Here is a 27,527-nt window from a genome sequence, read left to right as displayed (position 1 = left end):
ACAAGTTTTCAATATTATAATATAACGGCTCATTTCCTATTCGTGGACAAGTTTTCAATTTTTATAATTGTATACATTTAATTGCTTGCGCGACGCAGGGGGTGTCTGAGGGGGATGTGCCCCCCTCAGAAGTGAGAAACTTTTGCAAAATGAAGACCTAATTGAAGCCATTTGGTGGACCATTTTGACATTATTATTGTGTGAAATTTGAGTTTTAAAGAGCGGAAAATTTGTGAAATGACCATGCCGGCTCATTTCCTATTCGTGGACATTAAGTTTTCAATATTATAATTGTATAAATTTAATTGCTTGCGCGATTTAGGGGGTGTCTGAGGGGATGTGCCCCTCAGAAGTGAGAAACTTTTGCAAAATGAAGACCTAATTGAAGCCATTTGGTGGACCATTTTGACATTATTATTGTGTGAAATTTGAGTTTTAAAGAGCGGAAAATTTGTGAAATGACCATGCCGGCTCATTTCCTATTTGAGGACAAGTTTTCAATATTATAATTGTATTAATTTAATTGTTCGCGCGACGTAGGGGGTGTCTGAGGGGGTGTGCCCCTCAGAAGTGAGAAACTTTTGCAAAATGAAGACCTAATTGATGCCATTTGGTGGACCATTTTGACATTATTATTGTGTGAAATTTGAGTTTTAAAGAGCGGAAAATTTGTGAAATGACCATGCCGGCTCATTTCCTATTCGTGGACATTAAGTTTTCAATATTATAATTGTATAAATTTAATTGCTTGCGCGACGCAGGGGGTGTCTGAGGGGGATGTGCCCCCTGAGAAGTGAGAAACTTTTGCAAAATGAAGACCTAATTAAAGCCATTTGGTAGACCATTTTAACATTATTATTGTGTGAAATTTGAGTTTTAAAGAGCGGAAAATTTGTGAAATGACCATGCCGGCTCATTTCACATTCGTGGACAAGTTTTCAATATTATTGTATAAATTCAATTGCTTTAAACATAAAGTTCCAGGTATCCAAAGCATAAAGAAAAGGACAACTTCTTTATACATACGCAGGGGGTGTCTAAGTTGGAAAATTGTGCAAAAAGAAGGTCCAGTTGAAGCCATATGGTGGACGATTTTGACACTATTAAAGTATTATTGTGTAAAATTTTAGTTAGATAAAGTTCGGAAATGTGTGAAAATGAAGGCCCAATCGAAGCCATTCGTGGAACATTATCATTATTCACTATTACTGTAGGCCTAATCATTATTATTCAGTTATTACTTAAAACAATATAGGCCTAAAGTGTACGGGTGTCCAAAAAAAAAAAAAAACGGCCAGTTGTTTACGCATACGTAGGTGTGTCTGAGTGGGAAAATTTTGCAAAATGAAGGACTCAATTACGCGCAATTTAACCTTTCTCTTCTCTTTTTCTCGCCTTTCTCTTCTCTTTTTCTCCTTTTGCTCTTTCTCTCCTTTCCCCTTTTCTCGTTTTTACGGGGGGCGGGCGCCCCATCTTTCCTCCTTTTGCTATTTTTACGGGGGGCGCGCGCCCCCTCCGCTCCCCCCCTGGATCCGCACCTGTATCGTATATACTTAACCGCATTTCTTGAGTCACTGAAATTTCAGTGTAGTAATTGGATTCCTTGCCCCAATAATATACACAACTTTTGTTATCAGTGTGTTATTATTTTTGAGAAAAATGCAAAAATAGTCACAAATTTACCACAGGGGTGTAGTACCCCCTTAAACATTTTGAAATCTCATTATGTGCCCCTCTCCTGCAAAAACAATATCAGTCTACAAAAGGGCGTTTCATTCTGGTCTGATAGATAATATCAATAATACGCATCTGTCATAATTAAAAGGCTTTATTCATATCGCTATATTGATTAAAATAATAATTACCCGTTCAGACAGAAAGATTTTGTTTCTTCGAATTAAAAAATTTAAATTTATTTTGAAAAAATTGACAAGAAAATCTAAACATTACGCATGTTCTATTTCAGTAGGAAAGGTATGCTATTTGAAAGTAAGGCTGATTTTCACCAATTAGCAGCTGATTAGGCCTATCATGCCTATTGAGAAAAAACAAGAAAAATAATGATCAGGTCGGATAACAGATGAAATTTTAACATATAAACTGTTCAAGGTAAATTTTCATGATGTATCATATCTTATTGTTCATCGGCCTAAATAAAATAATGTTGTGTTTCCTGAAATGTTCTAGCCTGTGGGGCTGGTGTACCTAAATGTCGTAATCCTCCGATCTCTGGACTCAGACAAAAAAAAAAAAAACGTATTTTTCTGAAATTAATTTACTAGGGACAGGCGGAATTTTCCCCCATTTTTTTTTTAAATATATAATTTTTTTTCATGGCCGAAGGTGGCTTTTTTTTCCAATTTTAATATATACCTTTATCCAGAGTTGGATGGGAGTTTTTTTGGTTTCGTCTCACTATGATAGTAGGCGAAAAAAATCACATGCTCCTGGAAATCAAACGGTACGCCGCGCCCCTAAGCGTTGATGACTGATAGAAATGAGATCTCTTTTTACTTCCATGAGCCAAAAAATGTTCAGTTAAAATTTCTTACATTATTGTAATGTACTAAGACAAAAGTACAAGTTTCGCTTGGAAAAAAATATTAGGGCCTATAATCATATAATCAAGAACCAAAAAATGTTCCTCATATGCCTATAAGCATTAAAAAAAAGTTTGCAGAACCTTTTATGGTTCATATAACCTTTAAAAGTCCCCCTAACCTTGTTTGATTTTTTTAAGAGTGTATTCAGTTTGATTCATCATAATGAAATAGGGTAAAATTAATTATTTCCTTTCACTCAATTTTGTAGCAATAATACACACCCCATTTTCAGTACAGCAAACGAGACACTTTTCTAATCTGGCCGCCACAATACCAGTGAAGTTCAAAACGCCGTGTTATTAAATAATAGCCTATACATCATTAGTGCATAGTTTTAACACAACAATAATATGTACCGGCACGTCTAAACAATGGCAACATTTTTGTCAGAAAAGGGTATTTTCTCGTTAGTTTTCATGATTTTGTTCGTGAAATGGTCTCTACTTCAACTCAGTCGTGCACAAGGGTGAGTGGAACAATACTTTTAGACTTTAATTGGTTGTGAATTTGTATTGTTTGTTTTGTATTGTTTATGAATTTGTATGCCATTAGGAAATGTCCACGGCACTACACGACTCCACATGCACATTCCTATCATCATGATCATGTGTACATATTTATTTATTTATTTATTTATTTATTTATTTATTTATTTATTTATTTATTTATTTATTTATTTATTTATTTATTTATTTATTTATCATTTTCATTTAATTATTGATTTATTTATTTATACATTTATGTATTTTTATTTATTTATCCCATCTATTTATTTATTTATTTATATATTTATTTATTTATTTATTTATTATTTATCCCATTTATTCATTTTTTAAATATATTTATTTATTATTTATTTATTCATAATATATTCATTTATTCAGATTTATATTTTCATTTGTCTTACTTAGGCCTACCTATAAACCTTTTCATTTTATATATTTATCAATTTTTTTTTTATTATCCCTTAAGTTTTTTAAAAAATATATTTCGTATTATACGGTATAATTAATATTTACTTTAATATTTGAAATATTAATTCTTATTTACATACTTTTTTTAATTTTCGTTTTAGGTTTATTAATCAAATGTGATTCGATATACTTAAAAGTTCGTTATTCCATGTTTATACTCCAAAATTTCTTTATTTTATTATAAATGTTTTTATCAACCCTTGATCGTAATCTCGACCATTTATGCGCCTGCATAATATTTTTAGGAGGAGACCCGGACTGTGGAAAACGCACACTGTTGTCATGATTGTCAATGGCTGGATTGGCTGCAGTTGTCATCATTAATCCACTGTATCATTAATCATTGTCATTCATCAATCACTTCAGTGAATACGATACAATTTCGCAGTCAGAATTAGGCCTACATGCAATATGGTCATTTGATGTAGGTGAATAACTTGTTGTCTTGCTTTCTACATTAGATCTTACATTGCCTCATAATAAATTTGGAGTTCATAAATATGATTAAGGACATGATAATGAAAATTTTAGGCGAAATTGTGCTGTGCAATAATTATGAGCCCCCGGGGGTAAAATTTCCAAACGCTTGCCCCCCTCTCGGCCCGCCAAAAATCTTTGCCCCCCCCTTGCACATGCCAAATTCTTGGGATCCCATAATACATGTTGGGAGCGCAGCGAGCAGGAAAATATTAAAGCGTTTCCGTGCGGTTTTCCTAAGCCTTTTTTAGAGCGTTTTATTTAAAAAAACGCCCAAAGAATGTTTGCTAAAATCACTTCCCCCCTCTCGTCTTGCCAAAAATTGCTTGCCCCCCCCCCCTCCACTAGCAGGCTATGTTAGCACATCTATGACACTAACAATACAAAGGTGCCAAAATTTGAATCTTTATGATTTTAACGATCCTCCGATGAGCAAATCACTGAACAGGCCTTGCTATTTATATACCAGGGCAACATGCAGAAAGTGAGAAAGCAAGTTGATTAATTAAATTATTTTCATATTATAAATCACCTGCCCGGCCCGTGTTGTATAAATTTATCATATTACTACTGATAGGTGCATTAGCAATAACCATTATTTTTGTTGACAACAGTATTATCAGTTGATTACTGCAACATTGATAACAGTGTGCGCTTTCCACAGCCGGAGTCTCCTCCTAAAAATTATTGGTAAAATATATGCTACACAGACCGTGCTAGACACCCACCCATACTAATGATATAGGACACTAATGAAGTTGACGATGATGATGATGATGATGATGATGATGACGCCGACGACGACGACGATGGAGGTACGGCGGGCGCGTGACTCCCGCCTCCCCATCATCGATTTGGAAATTTAGAAAATCCCATAGGAAAATTGCCGAAAAGTGCTTGTGCGCCCGATGGTAGAATACTGTTCGCCTGTATGGGACCCCCATACTCAAACCCAAATCAAACAAGTCGAAGCAATCCAAAATCGTGCTGCACGATTTGTAACTGGTAATTACAAAAGGAGATCAAGTGTAACAGCGATGAAAACAGAACTCGAATGGGATAATCTCAGCGACAGGAGAAAAACAACAAGACTAACCATTTTTCATCAGGCAATCGCGGGTCACCTCGCAATCCCAGTGCAAAAGGCCCTGCGTCCGGTCAAACGGAGTCTCATTCATTTCATTCGGCTGCGAAGTAGGCGACTACAAAGTTTCTCCATGTACTACGATCTGAAGCCAAAGTGGCAATGGCATCTGGTAGTAGAAAGTTGTCGAAATCCCCCAACAGTTTTTGCACATAAGACAAGTAGGATGTTCTTTGCCTTCCAGGTCTTCTTTTACCATGTAATGGGGTGTAGAGAGCATATCTTCTGCATGGTTCATCTTCCTGCATCCTCAGGATATGTCCCAGGAATCGTAGTTGTCGTGATCTGACAGAGTTGATAAGAGGCACAGTGTTGGTGATGGCATAGACCCTTTCATTACTAACATGGTCGGTGCGCTTGATGTTCAGCATTATCCTGTAACATGATGTACCAAAAGCGTTGATCTTATTTTCCATATCAGTAGATATCACCCAGGACTCACAGCCATAGAGCAATACTGTAACACAAGTGGTGTTAAACAGCTTGACTTTTGTTGCAACAGTGATTGTTGGACTTCTCCACAGATGCTCCAGTTTCCAAAATGCATACCAAGCAAGCGCCTTCCGTCGGGAGAGGTCACTGGTGCTAGAGCCCATCATGGAACCAAGATATTTAAAATCAGTGACATACTTGATGGGTTCTCCGTATACAAACGGAGTCTAAGGCACACATCACCTTCAGCAAATAACTTCATCCCCATAACCACAAACAAAGACTGTTTCAAATTCAGCTTCATACCAAGAACCTTAGTTGATTGGAACAATTTACCAAGTAATCTTACAATAATCCCGGACAAAGAAAACTTCAAAGAGGCAGTCAAAGAACATCTCAAGACATCAGCAGCAAGAAAGTAACAACAAAGCAGAAAGCGCACCACCACATCCTGTCCGGTTGACTCCTTTGGAATAGAAGGGGTGTTGGACAGTATACGTAAAGAAGAAGAAGACACTCTTCATCATGTTTTGATCGACATGTACAAGTTCATGGTTAAATACACAAAAAGTACACAGTGTGCATGAGTATGCTAGTGATATCGATTATCATTAAACAAATCGATTACACAAACAAGTCTAGTCTGTTTTAGGGTGTGAATATTAATCAATTATTGAACAAATTCAATTAATCTGTTCTTTTGTTGTACAGCTATAACAGTGAATCAACTGGGTAAATCAGTAGCAGAGATATGAGACAAACTCTATAAGGCGAGTGAAAGTCGATTCCGAGTTTATCGTCCCCCGCCCGCGTCACTTTTTGGTAACCAAAAACACCCGCGTCAAATTTTCAAAAATGCCAAAATAATTCATTATTTTCAAAGTATCAGTGTTTTCACCAGTTTTAGCAATTGGAAACACATAAATTCATAACTTGGAAGCAAAACGAGGCCCTTTTCTAACTTTTCTAGCCCCTACCCATATAAAAACATGTTTATAAATAACATGTATGAGTGTGGCTTTAAATCAACACGCATTTTAGGTCAATAATGAAATCTGTTGAAATAATGAAAAATGAAAAAGTCACCTCACCAACCTGGGAAAAAAAGGGGACGATAAACTCGGAATTAACTTTCATTGGCCTAAACGTCATTTTAATTTGGTCCTCGTATGTTTGTTTGTTTTCTAATTTTTTGTTTGTATAATATTTTTTATCTTTTGTGTGTGGGAGGGGGGGGGTTATATGCGCTTCAAACAAGACCATGCAAAACTGCCTTAACAAGGTGGATTATTATCGTAGGCCGGCCTACTCAAAATGACTCATGTGATGGATAAGGCTATATTATTTCATAGACAGTGGAGAGAATCATACTCTCTATGATTATTTAATAAAAATTCCTTTAAAAGGAAAGCCAGCCTCAATGTAGAAGAGGTCTTGTAATTAGTTTTGGTCAATGTGAAAGGCATTTTTAGGATCACGGCTTACTACATCCATGTTACATGACAGTCCACCAAACCATCAACGGTGAGAACATGTACACTGAAACTGCAGAAAACATTAACTCCTAATCTCATGTCAACTCTTTAATTCATTATTGTTCATTATTATTAATTCATTATTGTTCTCTAAATTGTTCTGTTCTGGTTTTTTTTTGTCTTTTCAGCTTTATACCCACGATATCTCAATTTCCAATTTTGTAATACCATAACTTACGAACTCAATATCTTCGCTTAGGAATGTCCGATTTTATTGGGGAAAACGGCGTTGTGGAGCAAAATAGCTCTTTATGTGAAAGCCTCCAAATTTATAAGCTGTCAAAAGATGTCTGTTTTTGACATGATACGCCACATTTCTTAAAGACCCATTCAGTGATCCCAGCGCAAGAGTAAAAAAATTAAAATTGTTTATAAATTGCTTAAAAGAGAAGGATAGGCCTAAGTCATTCAAATTGTCATTTGGTATTTTTGAAATGCCAAATTTGTCAAAAAACTAAGAAAACAGCAGTACTGACGAAGTTCAAGCCCCGCCATTCAAATACATGTAGCTAATTTTAGATACTGTCAGTATCTAAAAATACAGATTCGTGTAAAATGTCTTATTTTGTCTTAAATAGGCCCACACGGCTTTCGGCTGAACCATTCGCAGACTTAGCACATCTATGTAATAACAAAGGTATAAACGGTACCAAAATTTTGATGATTTTTACGATCGTCCGGATGAGCAAATCACTGAATGGGCCTTTAATATTAATAATAGATAAGCTGCCTTTATAAATATTATTGACAATGTTGAGAGTACGAATTACCTTGAAAAATGTCTCAAAAATACAAGATGCCAGTTTTATTCCGGTCTGAAACGATCAGATATTTTAAACATTAATAACATCATAAACCCAAATCGTGAAAAAATCACCCCGGGTAGATTTTTGGCTATTTCTCCATTTACGATCCTGCCCAAAAGTGTCTGCTTTCGATATACCACGTCACAAATACTACACTGCACTGACTGCAGGTTTTAGTTAAAAGGGCATTTCGTGATCCACAGCATCATCCCCAACTTTTCTCAAAAAAGTTGAGATTTTTATATCACTGGAAACCTCTGGCTACATAATGTTTATGTACAAAATATTTCTTGCAGATTAATTCGTTTAGCAAAGTAATCGTGAATTTGAATTTCGTTCTGGTATACCAGAACGAAATTACAACTACATTGTCTACACATAATCATGCATAACTCGTAAAGGCAAAATCGGAATCAACTGAAATTTTTAGAATAAGCTTTTTTGTGGATATCTACTGAAAAATGTCATAAAAAGAGGATGCTAGGATCACGAAATACTCCTTTAATTCGCCATATAACATAATTTAAACTCACCTTACATGTACATTTTATTTTAAAATAATTTGATATTAATTCGCAATGTATAGTTTACTATATGATAGATGGTGGCAAGCACATTTATAAAGGACTGATTACTCACTGCAATCTTCACTCTTGTGTGTTTTGACTGTAAGTTTATGAATCAAATAAAAAGTAGCTTCACTTACGTTATGTGTCATTTTATTTATAACATAGAAGTTATTAAATTAATAAAGTAAGACAATTTATTTATCTATAAGTGCATGTCAAATGGGTACATTGTTCAATACTATAGGCCTACATGCATAAATTATGCCCACATGCATAAATTATGCCCATATTATAGCTAGGCCCTAAAAAACTTTATTTTGCATCGGATTTTTCCCGTTGAAAAGACAAAACTGATGTTTATGATAGCAACAATTTCATCAATAGCATTTTGAGTCATTTTATCCATAAAACAACACAGGATAGGATAGATAATTACTTTGACATCAATATGGTCCATATGATGAAGATTTTGATTCTTAGATCTGTTATCAACATGATATCACGCTGTTCAGTGGTCAAGGACCGCGGATCATAGGTGATGTAATTTTCTTCTGCTGACCATATGTTGCTGTATATTATTATTGTTACATTTTAGGCCTATACCTAAAACTTTTAAAGTCATATTAATTCAAACATAACTTTGGTAATACTCACTCGTTTTCATTCGTTGAAACGGCAAAACATACTTACTTTTCCTGACAAATCGAATTACAATAATTTTTAAAAAATTCCACCGCAAAAAATTTAAAAAAATAAGTCATTCCAATACCAATAAAAGTTAATCTCTTGAGCAAACAGACCCGATCCCAGAAATATATACCAGCCCGCGAATGGGCTGGCGAAAACGATTTCTCTCTCTCTCTCGGAGGTGCGTAGCAAGCGGGTGGACTGGATGGACGAAGTCCAGAGGCCCCGTGGGTTCAGGTGCCCCCAGGCTCTTGCTGCGCCACACACCGACACCGCCTGGCTAATAATTATTTCGTGCAGCAGAGACACTAAAATGGATACACGGGATCGATACACGTGAATTGCTATGCACGATTTTGATATCAGACGAAAATCTTCGGATACCGGGTTAGAAAATGATGAATATCTCCCGTAAATGAATTTTTCTCAAGAAACCAGATGTGGTCTCATACACTTGAAAATACGTGTTGAACAGATATGATGGTCGCTAGAATGCGCTTTGAAAATTGGCCGTGCGCTTTGAACTCAAAATCGGACCAAAACTCTAATTTTATATTGCGTTGGTCCTGTATGGACCCAGCAAACACAAAACGTTTTCGACATCATTCGCAAATGGTTATAAAAGGTTGTCAGAAAACGTTTAAATGTCGGGTTATATAAAGGATACATTTGAATGGTATAAAACGTTTTTATAACATTAAATAACATTTTTTGATAATCTACTGCTCAGCAAACGAAAATGTTTTGCAGAAAACGTTTTAAATGTCGGGTTATATAAAGGGTATAAAAACGTTTTAATAACATTTCAAAAACATTCTTGAAAACTTGACACAAAACATTCTAAACAGAATGTTATTTTGGGGTTGAAAAATATTTTCGAATAATGTTTGGCCAAAATATTTTCAATAACGTTTTAAAAACGTTTTCATGACCTTTATATAACCCGACACATGTTATTAACGGGTTTTGAAAAAAACATTTTAAGAACATTTCTGTGCTTGCTGGATTCAAATATTTTAACATAATGTTATTTAAGTATTGACACAATATTTGGCAAAAATTTTTACAAAAATAGTTTACAATAACATTTTTTGAAAACATTTAAAAATATTGTTACAGTGTGTTTTCATACAAAACGTTTTAAAACGTTATCATGACCTTTATATAACCCGACATTTTAATGTTATTAAAACGTTTTTACCTAAACCAAAAGCCAAACTATAACTTATTTAAAACGTTTTTAAAACGTTTTTGTGTTTGCTGGGGACTTCATCGTGTAGTACAGCTGCTCTCACTACTAGGCAGTATAAAAGTCGATGACCATTGACCTCAATGGGGTATACAAGCTTATTCACGCACAACCAAGATCAATTACCCGGCTATTGTGAGTAGCCTTAGTCATGTCCCTCGACTAATTATTCGTCTCAAAGAGCTTCAAAGGTCTGAACCAAATGGCCAATCGTGGCTGTGGATTCAACCTACCATGGCGATTTCTGCCATGAAGATATAGGGTCGATGACACTGTGCGCCACTGCCCTCAAAAGACCGTAATTTTGTATTTCTTTTTCTTTTCAGTAATCAAGTAATAGAAGGCAGATCGTCATCAGATGAACCCGATGGCATAGTACCGATAAGTTTCGGCCTTATTGTTGGTGCGGCAATTGCTGGGTCCCTGGTGTTAATTATGCTCATACTCGTCCTAATAGCTCTTGTTGTATGCATTAGAAGTGGGACACCACCCAAAAGTAGAAGACGCCCACCACAGCATCATCATCAGTAAGTTTGTTTGTCTGTTTGTTTGTTTACACGCTCCGTGCGGAGACACCCTTGAGTCCTGATGTGACCAGCAGACTCGAAACAAAATGCTCATGTCAGTTATGCTGGTCTAAGAAAAGAGAAAGACATTGAAGATCAAGGAAAAGAAGGCTGCTCTCGACAAATCAATGCCACGTGTTTTATACTCTCTTTATTTTTTCGAGCATAATAATAATGGCGACACCCGTCAGTCCGAAACATCGTCAATTCGAACCCCCGTCAGTCCGAAAACACGTCAGGGTTTAACCATAACCCTAACCTTACCCTTACCTTAACCCTAACGGGTTTTCGGACTGACGGGGTTCGGATTGACGGTGTTTCAGACTGACGGGCGGGGAGACCCCATAATAATATAATCGACGATCCCGAACAAGGAATACTGTAAGAATCATTCATGCGCGCCTGCGAATTCGTACAAATCTTTGGGAAACACAACAGAGCTTTACATGTCATAATAAATGAAATTCTAACCCTTATGAAAACCATTTCTAAACTTATATAATTGAAGGGTATCTCTGCTTAGCTCTTCAATATAAATTTTAGATAACTACAGAATATAATAAACAACAATCATGCATGTGTTCACGACAATGATTACCATGTTCAGCATCATGTTCAGCATTTTGTGCCGGTAAAAAAATTGTGATATGCATTTTAAATGTGTAGAATAGCCTCCCTCTGCAGCATATTGGACTATTCCAGAAAAAAAGATCCACACCCCCTGTGGAGGAGTTAAGGTTTCTGGACTTTTTGTCCAGTGGTGATTGTTTTAAGTGTCCACACTCGAAAAATTCAGCAAAAAATTGTTCAAAATTAGAAATCCGCAAAATGAGAGCTCATTTTGAACATTTCCGTGATTTTTCATTCATTTCATTGTATTTCCATATTGGTAACTGGAAAGCAAACGTAAATCCAGACATTTCTTTTATTGAAACGTTAATTCTCTACACTTATTTTCCAATAGCCCAATACATGTTGACGATTTACGCCTTTACATAATGTACTTTCTTAACAGAGCTCATGCAAACTACTATACAAATTACGATACCCATAACCATCATGACCATCATGACCACCATGTAAAGGAGAATAACTACCAAAATGGCGGCGGTAAGTGTACGAAGTGTTTTTCCGATATTCATATTTAAATAAATAACATCATCAACTTACATTTGATATAGAAATTTGTCTTACATATTACAGATCATCAATCATAAAACAGGGGACAACAATGCTGCTTTAATTTGCCCATGCCCCTCTTTTCTTTTTGGTGCAAATATTTCAAATCATCCTTCAAATTGTGTAATCTTTCCGACCCACGTATCACATGAACCTGTTTTAAAGGTTGATGCAGACGGTGGCATGGGTCGGGAACTTTAGTTATACAACAACATCAAACCAAACCCCTATGCAGATCTTTTAAAAAAAGTGAACTTTGACCCCTATAAGGTGTTTTAAATGTCACCATGATGTCACTTAACTAGCTAAAAACAATAATAATTATTTCGTCATCATTCTCAATAGCAAGATTGTGTAACTTCAAGGTAACAAAATGTTTTCTTGTTTTTTCTTTCCTTTATTTCTATAGTCTACGTTAACAAGGCATACGTTTACGAAGGTCAGTTGAAATCAACAGACAGATCACGAGAGAACAACATAAACAACACTGACATAGAATCAAGCGAAAACCGTACAAGACAAGAAGCGTCAGAACAAGTATCGTCGACATACCGTCACCAAGAACAAGAATCGCAACCAGCACCAGTACAGAAACATCACTCTCCTGCCAGAGACAATCACCATGATCATGATAACCCCCAACATGAAGAAAGGACACAAATTGTACATAATGAGCGCGCGATTGACGTTTCTACGCCTACCCCTCAGCCTATGTATGAATCCTTAGACGACGTGAAAAATAGGCAGAATGAGTACGGGGAACTGCCGCTACCAGATACAGTAGATCCAGACGGTAGCTACCACTCCGAATGGCCCCCACGACCCGAACTGACAAAAACGCGGCATAATCTTGTAGAGATTCCATCCGATAGTGGTAGTAGTAGTAGTAGTTCCCCAAGTCCTCCGTCAGTTATAGAAATGGTGATTCATCATGGACATGATGAGACTGACGCAGAAGTGGAGTCGTACCCGCCACCACCAGCAAACTTTATGTAAACGCGGACCCTTAGGTATTATCAATGATTACATCAGGTGCGAAAGTTTATTCATAACCTCCACATCATGCACCAGAAAGTTTGTCTTCCGTCAGTTATAGTAATGATTATGCATTATGGATACGATGAGACTGATGCAGAAGTGGAGTCGTACCCGCCACCACCAGCAAACTTTATGTAAACGCGGACCTTAAAATATTATGTGCGCAAAAAGTTGATTGATATCCTCCACCATGCACCAGAAAGTTAACTTTCGTCTTCCGTCAATATATAGAAATGATTGTATAATATGGACACGATGATACAGATGCAGAAGAGATCACACCACTAAATCGTGTCCAACCCTATCTGACCATTAAAATGGAAACAAAAAGTTTGAAATGAAGGCTGATATGCCAATTTTTTGGTAATAGTTGTGCTCTGTGGATGTTTTTCTAATCATCTGAGCATAAAAAGATGAAAAATACTACAATTCTGAAATTTTATGAAGGTTTTTTGGTTCTATGCATGGACCAACTGATGTCACAACATAGAGGCGCTGAGCTGTAGAGTTTGGTATGGTTTACCTCATGTTCGATGCACCACTGCAAAAAAATCAAGCCGCTCAACTACCAAAAAAATGCTGGTTCTAGGGTAGAATATATCATAAACTTTTGGAAAAATGGTGTTTTGAATGAACGATGACGTTATAACCATCAGAAAATGACGATTTCTTGGGTACCTTTTTACACATAAAAGAATAGGAACTTGATTTAGTGGTGTGATCCCAGAAGTGGAGTCGTATACCTACCACCAACACTAGAAAACTTTTGTAACCATGATATAGAAAAAAAACCGTATCTTTCACAACCCAGGAGAAAACGGAAACATAGGCCTATAGCACAACAATAAATATTATCCGGATCAAAGTCATATAGAAGGAATGTATATCGACTGCGCCTTATACAACATTATTTATTGCTATCATAAGCTATTATATATGTATTAATTTTACTGGTAATTTCCATTTTTGTTTATTCAAGGAGAACCGGGCGGTGGAAAGCGCACGCTATGATGAAGTTTGTTGCACCGTAGAGCGCATTTTAATTTGTATTGTTCCAAAAGAAACGTGACTTGGACTGGAGTTTCACACATAATATCAATTAGTATATAGCTATAGTCTGAACCTTCCTCGAGTCAGTAAAAAAAAAATCAAATTTTGAGATTTTAAAAATCGTAAAAATTCGTTCTTGTCCGATCAACTCCTTAATACTAGGCACATTTGCTTATACGTATTTTTACAGTAGGCCTTCATGGCATATCCTAAAACAAATAGGTTAAAACAGGGAAATATCGGTTGCATTGTTGTCCCAGGTTATCCTGGTGCGTATAAGTAAAGCATTTGCATTTCTCACAATTATTCGTACTTGCACTTGTCACAAATACTAGTACATCCTAGTATGCTTAACACCACGTTGATGGTCAAGACAACTGCAAAATGGATCCTATCACATGGATACTATAATCAATTTGGGACACCCTGTATATATACACTCTTAGAAAAAAAGGGTTACAGGGGCTCTATACAAGACAGCACAAGTTAATAGGCTTCTATGAAATAATGATTCTTTCTGGCCTTCCAGAACATTTCATGTCTAGATTGGTTCGTTTTGGCCATTCCAGAACCAGATTCGGTTCATCATAGAACCATTTAAGGTTACAAGACACCTCAAGAATCTTTACAGGTAATTCTACTCAGAACCTTTTTGTGCGCTAAAGTGCGTAGACTTACCCAGGATCTCCACTCCTATTCTTCTGTTTCCCCGATCCTGGTCCTTGAGGAGCCAATATAGACACACTCCTGTTTTTACCCGCTCTCGTCCCTGTCCTCATGGACATCTTTGAACTACTCATCCTTGATGACCCCATCCTGGAGTTTTTCCGACTTGTACTGCCCATATTAAGACTTCCCGACATTGCGCTTGCTGGAAGGCTGTTATCTCCTCTCGATGTGCCGGCTGACGACTTTGTGTAGCTCATTATATAAATGATGCTTCAACACATTCGGAAATGCTACAATTTAGCCCACTTTCAAGGCTTTTTTTTCTTCTTCAAGATGATAAATAAGATAAGTCATGAATCACCCGGCCCGGAGCCTGTTTATGATGTATTTCACTAGATATGTTTTGGAATATCACAGGTCAGTGTGCTTTATGTACTTCTTAATTAAACTGTAAAGGTATTTTTTAATTTTTGACAGTCAAGAGTATCACTTCATTGCATTGATTTATATCCCATAATGCAATTCGGGAGTTTTCAAACCAATCAGAAAGACCACACCACGTTATTACAAAACTCGTGATTTGTGAATATCAATTTAGCTTAAAAACATCTGCGTGAACTCGTCTACAAGGGTGGAGCATAATCTGGGAATTTCCTATTTCTCGACTCAAGGGCTAAGAGCAAAAAGTGTAGTGGCGCCCCCCCGTTTGCCCCCCCCCCCAGTTTTGAGGCAAAACCCCCCAAATTACGTAAATTTCCACTTTTTGCGGCAATTTTGCGCAAAATTTGCCAATTTCGCCCCCCTGAAATTCACTTTAACCCCCCCCTCAATGCCCACCCATCCGAAAAAAAATTTCTGGCCCGCCATTGAAAAAGTGGCGTAACCAGGGGGAAAAGGGTGTAGCTTCCCCCTCCCGATGCTGACCGTTATTTTTTGCTCATTTTCATGACTTTTTACAAAGTTTGCCCCATGAAATTTGCCTTGCTCCCTCCAAATTTGGAAAAAAATCCTTACTAGGTCATATGATTTAAAAATGGATACTAAATATATATTATGATGCCATCAACCAGATGTGATTTATGTTTACCAGAAGAGTTGTTGCATCGTCGTCAAATCAAATCATTCCCAAATTAATCATTAATTAAGCACATAAATCCATTAAAGCCATAATGTACGATCTTATAATAATGATATTGGGTCCGGTGTCACAACCTGGGGTACCTTTGTGTTACATAGTAAAAAAATGAAATGGTTCATACATTTTACCTACACATCTCATTTGAAGTGGTTCATCCTTCTGAGCATTTTGACACCTTTTTATGGAAATCGGTTAAAAATGAGAGAGTGCGGGCAAAAACAATCACAAAGTAGGGAGGATGTAACCCCACCTCTTTTTTCCACATTTACAATCATTCTGAGCAAGTATTGGTCTTTTAAATGAACTTTTGTATTTATTCACTTGGTTTAGATGTCTGGGAGTTCATTTAGACATTTTTTTACTAGATTCAAATTTTTAAAGTGGGTTTTAAATCAAATTTACAATATGAATCCCTCCCCTAATCCTCCTCCCCTAATCCTCAGCCACCCTTGGCACATTTCATGCCAAACGTCATAAGAAAATAATTGAAAAATATTTGAAAACAGGATAAAAACATGAGTAATATAGAATAAATTAGCCTCAATTTAAGACCTAATTGAATCTTCTAAGTGAAGGAATACTCAAGAGACAGTGTTTTGAAATCCAAACTGCACATCAAAATGTAACAAAGCCACCTTTTTGTGTACCCCAGTATATGGCACAGGATCATTGGTTAATTTTTTTTCTAACCTGATTTTTTTGCATATTTGTAATGTTTACACATGTCCCAACTTGCACCTAAATGGAATCGGCCAAATTTGTTGTCTTTGTAGGTCAACAGAGCAACGTTCGACATATTATCATAATATTTAAAAATTATGATTATGTCCTCCCATAGAACTGCATGTTAAATGGCCAAAATAACCCGTGCGGTTTCTTTCACTTAACCTTGTTATTTCCCGGGTTATTTCAACCTAAAATGGACAGCAACCCTTCCCGTCAGTTATTACTAATATTATTTCAACATTTTGAATGAAGAATAACAAAATCAAAATTTGATGGAAATCGTACATTAAGGCTTTAACTAAATGTTCCGGGTTACATTTATCATTCTTTAATTTTCTCTCAAGTTCATGATGATAAATAAATATTAATAAAACCTATAAATAGTTAATTTGAAAAGATTTATAATCATCATGATAATCACGATATTGAAATCAACTGTGATGCATTGTGGGTACCATTTTCAATAAGAACGATAAACCCTTCATATCAGCGTCCAATTTCCGTTCGATCATCATACCCTTGAGAAATCTGATTGTAGTAATGAATAAAATGTATAAAATAATAACTATAAATACTATGATGATTTTGCGCTATTATTTATCATTGTCATTTACTGTAATTGGTATACGATGCACCTGTTTGATGCAATATATAGAAGTCGATTTAATATGGTACTGGTCGCTAATTTTGCCTCTTTTAACATTATTTTGGTCAGATGTCACAAACAAAAAATGTTTTTGACATTATTTGTTCACGTTTTCGCCAAAAATACTATGATATTTTTAAAGATGATATATTATACGTAAGAAAATTCTTAATTTGAAAACAAATAGGTCAAAACATTTGATTTATTATTAATTTAGTCTAATTTAGTTGTTTTTGATCGGGAACATACCTTCATGAGAGGTGCAAAGTATATAGGTTCATTTATTTTAATTATTTTCGCTAAAAAAGAAATGAACTGGTTAAATGTGTTTTCTCATGTAGGTCTTTATTATCCCAAATAAAATCATTTATGCAATTTTCTTCAATTGCCATTGAGTGGTCCGTTTAGTTCCGCTCAGTTTATATTTGTATTCAAAAAGTTCAATTAATTGTATATATAACTGGGTAGTATTACCTTAATCAAAGGAAACATATAGAATGACGTAGACACGAATTATTGCAGCACTGATCAACCTCTGGAAACTCTGCTCTTTAATGTCTATTTTGACCTAATTATATATTAACCTTTTTCAGATTGAGAATTGAACCCTGGGTTACTTTCTTAATGTAAAAGAGTGATAAAACTCGCTCTCCAAAAGATGAGAAGAGTGATAATCACTCCAAAAGAGTGAAAATCATTTCTAAAAGAGTAAAAATCACTCCATAAAGAGTATCGTCCCTTATCATACCTTGAAAGAGTGATTTCCACCATTTTAGGAGTGATTTTTACTCTTTTAGGAATGATTTTTACTGTTTTGGAGTGATTTGTTTTTAGAGAGTGAGTTTTTCACTTTTTTGACATAAGCGAGTAGCAGCAAATATTATTTTAATTTAATAAAAATGGAACTTTACTTCTGGAGCAATGCTTTGAAGGCACAGCTATCTTCATTAAAATCATTTGAAAACTAACAAGTCGTAATCGTCAATCGTCATCACCATGATGCCATCGTCATCGTCATCGTCATCATCGTCATCGCCTATCAAAGCTATCATCGCGTTGTGTGCACTAATGGTGTATGCGTAATCCCCCGTCTATCTGTGCGTTCAGCATGAAGAACACCCGGGCAGTGGAAAGCGTACTATGCTGTGTTAATTGCAACCATGCTCTGCACTGACTTCTGGGTGATACCCGAATGAAGAACTAACATTTGAGCTCAATCGTACATTTGTGCGCTTATTAGCGAATGGGGCTGCATGTTTGGAGTTTCATTTTGCTACAGTAGAACCAATGTTTTTTAGGCCATATACATTAAATGTTAAAAACTGTTTAATATGTACAACAACATCCAAAATTTAGGGTTAAATCCTTGGTTATATGTACACTACTTGAATCTTTGTAAGATCCATTCAAAGTTTCCCTGCTGGTCAGTTAAGTTGGTACTGTTTTAGTTTGCTTTTTTGCTCATATACATTAAGAAATAAAGTAAGACAGAATGCCAAAAAACATTGGTTCCGATGTAGCAAGTTAAAAAAAACTAAAGCAAAATCACTACACAGCGCCATGCACTACCGGTATATATTGGAGCATGATCGGACATCATGGATGCAGGGCCGGATTTACCATAGGGCCAGAAAGGCCCGGGCCCAGGGCCCCCACATTTTGGGGCCCCCCAAAATTGCCATGTGTAGTGTGCATCTTCCATTTTAGCCGAAAAACACCATGTTTTGGACCAAAATAGCCTACAAAAATTGCAAAATAGAGGATGCTAGAATCACGAAATACTCCTTTAAGTATTAAAATACTTATTGCGTCGAATATTCGACGTGCAATAAAGAGTATAAATATGAATGGGGGGGGTGGTAGACTGGATCCTTCAGTCTTTCAACAACTACGCACGGTCATCGAATAAGGCAACGTGAAGGATTGTGGGTAAAAAAGGCGCCGCCATTAGAGGCCAGAAGGATTCAGGCTAGGGGGGTGGGGGCATTTTCAGCATTTTGGTACATGTATATCAATGACCCCTTTTTCAAGGCTAACTTTTTCCAAATTTTTCTCAATTTTTACGAAAAATAGCCCAATTTTGCCTCACTGTAGCCAAATTTTTAAAAATTCCCCAAAACTTAGGGGGGGGGGAATTGTAAAAATTAAGACGATTTATGTTAAGTTTGGCCAAAAATGTTGAATTTTGGTATATCAATGGTCCAAAATTCTTGGTAAATTGGTATACGGTATTGATGGGTCCACTTTCAACGGCACACCCCTACTCAAACCAAACAAAGGGGAAGGTATATCGATCGATACTCTCCGTGTATTTGACCATGAACTTGTACTTCACGACCATCACTCGATCAGAGCATAAAATTATATTAAAAATCGTTATAAAACGTCATTATCGTTTTAGTCTGGTTCCCAGCTATTGTTCCCATGCACCCAGGTGATGTATTTTCTAACCTATTTCTTTGTAATCCTTAAAGTCCCTAGTACACATATTTTGTTGTTTCCAAAACAAAATATTGTCCCATGGGTGGGGGCAAGGTCATTAAAATTTACACGGGGTCAAATTTCAAAATCCAATAAATTGTGTCGAAAAAATTACTAATGTCTTCCTCTCTTCATAAGGATTCAGAAACTATATAGTTTTACCTATCTAGAATGTACCATTCTTGAGTTATTACCAAAAAGGTCAAAGGTCAAGCGTTGACCTCTATAAAGGGTCAAAATTTTAAACTTGCACCGATCTTGATGAAAATGGTGTTAAATCGTGATCTTCATCATCATCACCATCATCGTACTCGTCATCATCATCATCATCGTCGTCATTATCATCGTCATCGTCATCATTGTTAGCATCGCCATCTTCATCATCGTCGTCGTCGTCGTCCTCCTCCTCATCATCATCATCATCGTCCTCGTCATCATCATCATCATCATCATCATCATCATCATCATCGTTATCATCATCATCATCATCATCATCATAATCATCATCGTCATCATCATCGTCTTCATCGTCATCATCATTATCGTCATCGTCGTCGTTGTCCTCTTCGTCATTGTTGTCGTCGTCGTCGTCCTCCTCCTCATCATCATCATCGTCCTCGTCATCATCATCATCATCATCATCATCATCATCATCATCATCATCATCATCATCGTTATCATCATCATCATCATCATCATCATCATCATAATCATCATCGTCGTCATCATCATCGTCTTCATCGTCATCATCATTATCGTCATCGTCGTCGTTGTCCTCTTCGTCATTGTTGTCGTGAACGTCGTCGTCGTCGTCATCATCATTCACCATCATCAACCTAATTTGGGCCATGGTTGGTAGGCCTATAACGGGTATAGAACGGCAGTAAACTTATTCATATAGTCAGCTAAAATGGCACTTTTTACCAGGCATGAATACGCATGTACCCTTAAAATATATAAGCTAAGTATAAGGTATAAGTATATAATAATTAATATACTTTTATGCTTATGTCACAATCCATTATTTACATAGCTTGAAAGTGAGCCATTTTATTTAAATTACACACCATACACGTAACCATACCTGAGACGAAAATATCATGTAAGAGTTACACTGATTTGGTATAAAACAATAGAAATCGAAAAGCACTAACAACATTACCTTCTTGCATTAGCAATTTTCTTCCATCTCGCAGCAGCAGCAGAGTCCGGTCCTGAACCACCAGGAGTTTTGTTTCCTGATGATAGTTCTGCAGATCTTAATGTCATAATTGCAACAACAAAGTACTTAGGATCCGGATAAAACATTTATACAGCTAGCGATGATTTTCTTGAACTTGCCCATATCAGCTGATAGGCTATGGTCATTAATGTTCTGTGTGCTATAGCCATAAAGCTTCAACATAAAAAGTTTTGAGATATTTTCTTATCAAAAGCTATCTGAAGAACCACTGAACCAATACTAGGCTTATTTGTACTCATTTTAATGTATTTCTCATGCTGATTCCAAATATGGTCATGAAAATGTACAATTCTGATATTTTTTGAATTTTACAAAAAAATAAATAAATTGTCGTCTGCAGTCGACACCCGCTTGCACGGGGAGAGTTAAAATGTTCAGTTAACTCGTCGATCGAGTCAGTAGGCCCTACAGTAGTCGTCAGGGAAACTAAACATTAGCACCAATAAATTAATTTGAATAAAAATTTTGTTTATACCTAATTTACCATTAAATAGCTGACACTGAATGTGTGCTAATGTTGCATCTAAATTAAAGCGGGAGGTTTGTGTACATGACGATCATTTGCTTTGAAACTTTTGAGCTGACAAAAAGACCCATGAGTTGCCCTCCTTTCGATCAGACCTATCTGTTAATGATCACATTTTATGCATTCTAATTAAGATTATATCATACGAAGATTTTGCTTTTGTATTTGTTATGATATATGTTTGTTTGTTTGTTTGTTTGTTTGTTTGTTTGTTTTGTTTTGCGTTAGAAATAAATCTATAGGTAGGTATATCATAATATGTAATACCCCACCCCTCTTCATATACTTTTACCCGATGATTTTCAACCTGATTTTCAACCAGCAACATATGGGTTAAACGGAGAAGCATTACAGCGTCCTGTAGCATGGCAACAGATGACCTAATGTCAACCCTCAGGTCGAACCCTCTCAATTAGACAGCTCCCCAGCAAACACACGTTTTACAGAAAAGGTTCAAATGTCGGGTTATATAAAGGGTATAAAAGCTTATAAAAACGTTTTACTATCATTCATAAAACATTTTTGAAAACGCGATGCAAAACATTATAACAGAATGTTATTTAATAGTTGAAACAATATTTTGCAAAAATGTTTACCCAAAATATTATACAATAATGTTTAAAAAATGTATTCAGGATCTTTATATAACCCGACATTTAAAAGCTTTTAAATGTTATCAAAACGTTTTGAATAAGCGTTTTAAGAACATTTTTTGCTGGGTCAGTCATGTTATTATTTACCAGGCAAGGCATATGCACTCTAATTTCATAACATTCATTTTTTAAATAGAATCCCTACTCATCTATTTTTGATCCCGTACCATTCGTTTTGATGAGTCATTTGATTAGGCTTAACATGTTAAGTGCGTAGCAGTAGCAAAAAGTAAAAAAAATATATAAAATATTATTGCGAATATTCGCAATAATTATTGCGAATATTCTCAATAACATTGCGTATAGTATTCACAATGTTCAGTGTCTGCAATAAGTGCGTAGCAGTAGCAAAACGCTACACAATTTTCAAAATTTGCTACACAATTTTGGAATGTGTAGCAATTTTCTACCATTAAGCATTTACTCCCAAATTTGGTGAGCATTTTTGCTACTCAAATAAAATTGCTTAATGCAGACCCTGGTAATGTTTTCAATATTGATGTGAACCTTTATAAAGTAGATAGCAAAGTTTCAATAAAACTATCAACAGTAGATATCAGGTTATGATTATGACAGTAGGCCTATATATAGCAGATATCAGTGTGAATAAAAGTATCTTCAGTAGATAGGAGGGTGCAATTATAAAACTATCTAGAGTAGAGAGCAAAGTGTGAGTTAAAAAAAGTATCTTCAGTAGATAGCAGAGTGTGAGAGTAAAACTAACTAAAGTAGATGGAAGGGTGTGCATATAAAAGAATCTGAAGTATAGATGACATATTTTGAGTAGATATCAGGGTTTGAGAATAAAAGTATCTTCAGTAGACAGCAGGGTGTGAGTATAAAAGTATTCTACAGTAGATTCCAACATAAAAGTAGGCCCCTATATAAAACTATCTTCATATAATAAAACTATCTTCATATAACAAAGTGTGAGTATAAAACTATCTATACATTTATAGAAACGTTTTTGACGGCGAAGCATGAAACACCAAGTGCATTAAGGGAGTGCTCATTAATACTTTGGTAGGGGGGCTGGTCTTCCTCAAAGTTTTCGCTCGAAAACTTTTTTGACCCCCTCGATGGACCGCTAAACTTTTTTGCCCCCCCTCTTTTGACAGACAAAACTTTTGACCCCCCCCCATTATCGTTAACAAGCATACTTAATAGTGTTGTTTCCAGTGGTGTGGTATCTGGGTCACATGTCATTGAGGGAGGCAAATGTTTGAAACATTCCCGGTGGGACAATTGCGCATGAAATATACAAGCACAAGGAAATTTTCATACTTAAAATCAGGGTGTTTATCTGATTTTACATGCAGGGATAAATGAAACAGAGGATTTATTTGGAGGTTCATATGCACATCACATCAGCATAATTTGGATCCGTGGCTATTATGATAGTATACAAATGCGCGCGAACCTCGCAAAACAAATTGGCCATATTGAAGCTTGAATGGTCAAATATTGTTAAAATTATTGGAACTAATTTATGCAAAAAGCTAAAATGGTCAAATATGAGATTAATTTGGTCACGCAAATGTACACAGGTATCAGTTTTGGCCCACAAAGACCGTGGTACCTGGGCCTATGCCCACTCTGCCCTATGGTAAATCTACCCATGGGCCTATGTGTACAAAATAATTTTCCAATGAGAAATAGTAAACTGAAGTGTGCAGTTTAGTGTAAAGAAATCCAATTTATTTACAGTATCTTCTTGATTTAGTTGTATTTTGATCAGATTGGTACATAATCGCATTTGTAGCCTACTTTGAAGAGATATAAAATTCTATGATCAAAAGTGTCAGTATTTCTTAGACCAACCCAGATGTTGCATGTTGCTGATCATCTTTAATGTTATTAATTAATAGATATGTGTACATTAAAGGGGCATTTCGTGATCCACAGCCTCATCCCCCACTTTTCTCAAAAAAAGTTGAGATTTTTATATCACTGGAAACCTCTGGCTACATAATGTTTATGTACAAAATATTTCTTGCAGATTAATTCGTTTAGCAAAGATATCGTGAAATTTGATTTTCGTTCTGGTGCACCAGAACGAAATTACAACGCATTGTCTATATGGAGCAGTGTAATACACATAATCATGCATAACTCGCGAACGCAAAATCGGAAGCAACTGAAATTTTAGGAATAGTTTTTTTTCGTGGATATCTAATGAAAAATGACATAAATAGAGGATGCTAGGATCACGAAATACTCCTTAAAAGTGCCATCAAAACAAAAGCACTGAAAACCAAAACTTGGCCATGTTAAAAGTGACGCGCGAAAATTTTGGGTTTTGAAGAGGAAAACTTTTTTTGCCCCCCCCCCCCTTTCCTACCACCTAAAACTTTTGGTCCCCCCTCTTTTAAGGTCCAAAACTTTTTGCCCCCCCCCTCCCTTTTACCAGCCCCCCACCAAAGTATTTCTGAACACTCCCTAATAAGAACAAACTGGTGGTATGATTATTGCGAATATTCGCAATAATTATTGCGAATATTCACAAAAACATTGTGAATATTCGCAATAGGGTAATTCTATTTTTTACTTTTTGGCACTAATATGCTTCCGTAGGAAACATTTTCTTTTTTTTAAAATTCATTTAAAATTTTTTTTTTTAAAGATAGATTTAAATATGAGAAAAATACACATTGACCGACCACACCCGTGAGTATAGTTCACATCAAATTCAAGTACCAAGCGAAAATGACATCATTTTTTTCCTCTCATAGCATGATGAACAAAAAAATATTTTAACATACAAATTTTATTTCAGGGAAAAAAAATTTGCGCCCGGTAAGGGACTCGAACCCTTGGCCCTCAGATTAAAAGTCTGATGCTCTACCGACTGAGCTAACCGGGCCCAGTTGCACAGCAGTGGCTTAAAATGATTGTCATTCCTTGCTAACAATGAGGAAAAGATTGTGCAATAATTATTTATCAGTTCAAATAAAGGTGACTGTGGTTTGGTTGCCATGTGTTTTGTATGCCTCCGGTTATCATCATGCATGTGCAGTGATGTGCCCATCGATTGATCACAAATGAAGCAATGAATTTAGTAATAGTAGCATTTTTGGAATAAATTAAATATTGCTTAATTATTTAATTTTTGAGAAACACAAGCATGATATAAAAATTGTGGTCCTAATAAATTTAGAAAGACCTTATCCCCTCACGCTTCCTTTTTTGAGGTTCCTCTAAATTATATTTTTATTTTTTTGAATTACAGTTTAACTTTTCAATAAAATAAGTATTGAAAAGTTTAGCAACACGAGTTGAGATGCTTTTTATTATACTATAGCCTTGCTAATAATTGCTGTATACGCAACGCAAGAACAGCTCTAATTGGTATTTACACCAATTTTGCTATAAAAAATAGAAAATAAAAAGCTCCTCTCCCTCCTTTTTTTCGAAAACCCGGACGTGAAACATGTTTTTTAATTTTACTTGGCTGACTAAATCATTGTGGGGTGGGGATCAACTTGAATCCCATTGTCCTCTCATGTATCAGAGTCACTGAGTCCATGGTAGTATAGATACTAGTATTACTACTACTATTTCCATGCTGAGTCAGAATAAAATATTATTAAGTTTTAGGAATTTAAAAAAAATCACATCTTTGCCACACACTAAAAACTATGGGGTTATATTTTCCGTGGTCATTTTGAATTGACCACGTTTGGGGTTGTTTTGACCCTTCAAGGGGGTTATACTGTTTTAATTTGACCACATTCACGAGGTCATTTTAGCCACGACGAACGCGGTCAAAAACTTAGTGGTCATTTTGCCGATACCGTCGCGCATTGATATCAGTTTCAATCTTCCGCTTTGAAAATCTCAATTCATAAATGAGTTTAAACATGAGCTGCAATTAATGTTTGTTGATTAATAAATAAAACTAATTTTTTGACCGAAGTTACCCAATTTGTCAACTTTATAATGACTTGCATTTCGGAACTATTTGCACACACGGTGTGCATCGGCTCACGTGGTTACATCAGCGCCATATTTGTTCTGATTGTGCAGCTCAGCGGATTGTCGTGTGTGCTTGTCTGCATGATGGAATATGAAAAGTTAGTTGAAAAGTGAGACTGCAAGGATGCATAGACCCTTGTCTATGCACGCAGATTCATTCAATTTCATGCTGTCGTGGCTGGTGTCTTGGCTGCAGTTGTTATAAGCTTATATCATGTAAGCTTATAGGCCTAATACGTGAACTGTCATAGGCGATGACTGACTGTGTGTGAGTGTGATACACAGATGCATTTTGCAGTTTGCTGTTTATGTAATGCTTTCTCTGTGCAGAAACACACTTATGTCCTGGTGGGACCAGCATGACCATAGGCCTACTAAAAAAATCCAAACAACCCCTAAATGTGGTTATTGAGTAACCCTATAAAACAACCCTTTCAAATGGGTCATTTCATTTGACCCCGAAATGAGGTCATTAAGTAACCCAATAAGGCAACCCTTTTGAAGGGTCATTTCATTTGACCCCGAAATGTGGTAATATTTTGACCCCAATGGGGTTACTATTTGACCCAAATACGTAGTCATTGCAATGACCCCGACCAATGGGGTCAAAATGACCCCGTTAGTGGTATGGTGTTTAGTTGATAACTATGCTGGGGTCAAAAATGACCCCGTTTGGGTCATTTTTGACCCCGTAGTTTTAAGTGTGCACAACCTCTCGATCCATCTCTCTCTCTCAAAAAAAAAATCAAATAATTCAATTTAATTCAGACTCACTTTGATTCAGACTGAGTCAAATATGTTTTGTATTGTACCTTGGCCAAAATATTAAATATTTCTGGCATTATACATGATGATATAATATACAGGGTGTGCCAGAAAAAAATACCGAGTGAATAAAATTGAACGTAAGTCGAGAACTAGATTTTAGCATCCAAACATTTAAAATGTAACGCATAGCCTATTTTATTGTGCATCACATATGAACATTTTATTTGATTCGGTTGACTGGTTGCGAAGAAATTAACGATTACATATCAATATGCACGCATTAATGCAGTTCATTCCAAGTTTGATCAAAAGCGCTTTTTTCATACTCGCTCATCACTTCCTAAAGTTTGTATATCTCATTAAATTTAGTCCAGTTATTCATGCTTTCACTCA

General features: G+C 36.0%; 2 protein-coding genes and 1 non-coding gene across 3 annotated transcripts in view; 1 reads left to right on the top strand and 2 right to left on the bottom strand.

Moving 5' to 3' along the window:
- Positions 1-15,284, bottom strand: part of LOC140157456 (androglobin-like) — a 266,592-nt gene extending 251,308 nt beyond the window's left edge. Inside the window, 1 exon segment of the mRNA XM_072180658.1 lies at positions 14,988-15,284. Within this exon segment, the coding sequence (XP_072036759.1) occupies positions 14,988-15,235 (248 nt within the window). The 5' untranslated portion in view covers positions 15,236-15,284.
- LOC140157455 (uncharacterized) lies at positions 2,852-14,382 on the top strand. Its single transcript, XM_072180657.1, has 4 exons — positions 2,852-3,069; positions 10,803-11,003; positions 12,058-12,152; positions 12,631-14,382. The coding sequence occupies exons 1-4, from the start codon at positions 2,975-2,977 to the stop codon at positions 13,215-13,217; spliced, it is 978 nt and encodes a 325-aa protein (XP_072036758.1). The 5' UTR covers positions 2,852-2,974; the 3' UTR covers positions 13,218-14,382.
- Positions 15,285-25,181: 9,897 nt separating the features above from the next.
- Positions 25,182-25,254, bottom strand: Trnak-uuu (transfer RNA lysine (anticodon UUU)). Its single transcript has one exon. It is a non-coding gene; the product is annotated as a tRNA-Lys (tRNA).
- Between the last annotated feature and the right edge of the window lie 2,273 nt (positions 25,255-27,527).

The sequence above is a fragment of the Amphiura filiformis genome, chromosome 7, assembly GCF_039555335.1.
Source record: "Amphiura filiformis chromosome 7, Afil_fr2py, whole genome shotgun sequence".
Classification (NCBI taxonomy): Eukaryota; Metazoa; Echinodermata; class Ophiuroidea; order Amphilepidida; family Amphiuridae; genus Amphiura; species Amphiura filiformis.
The sequence above is the reverse complement of the archived record's forward strand: the minus strand, read 5'-3'. Positions and strand labels throughout refer to the sequence as shown.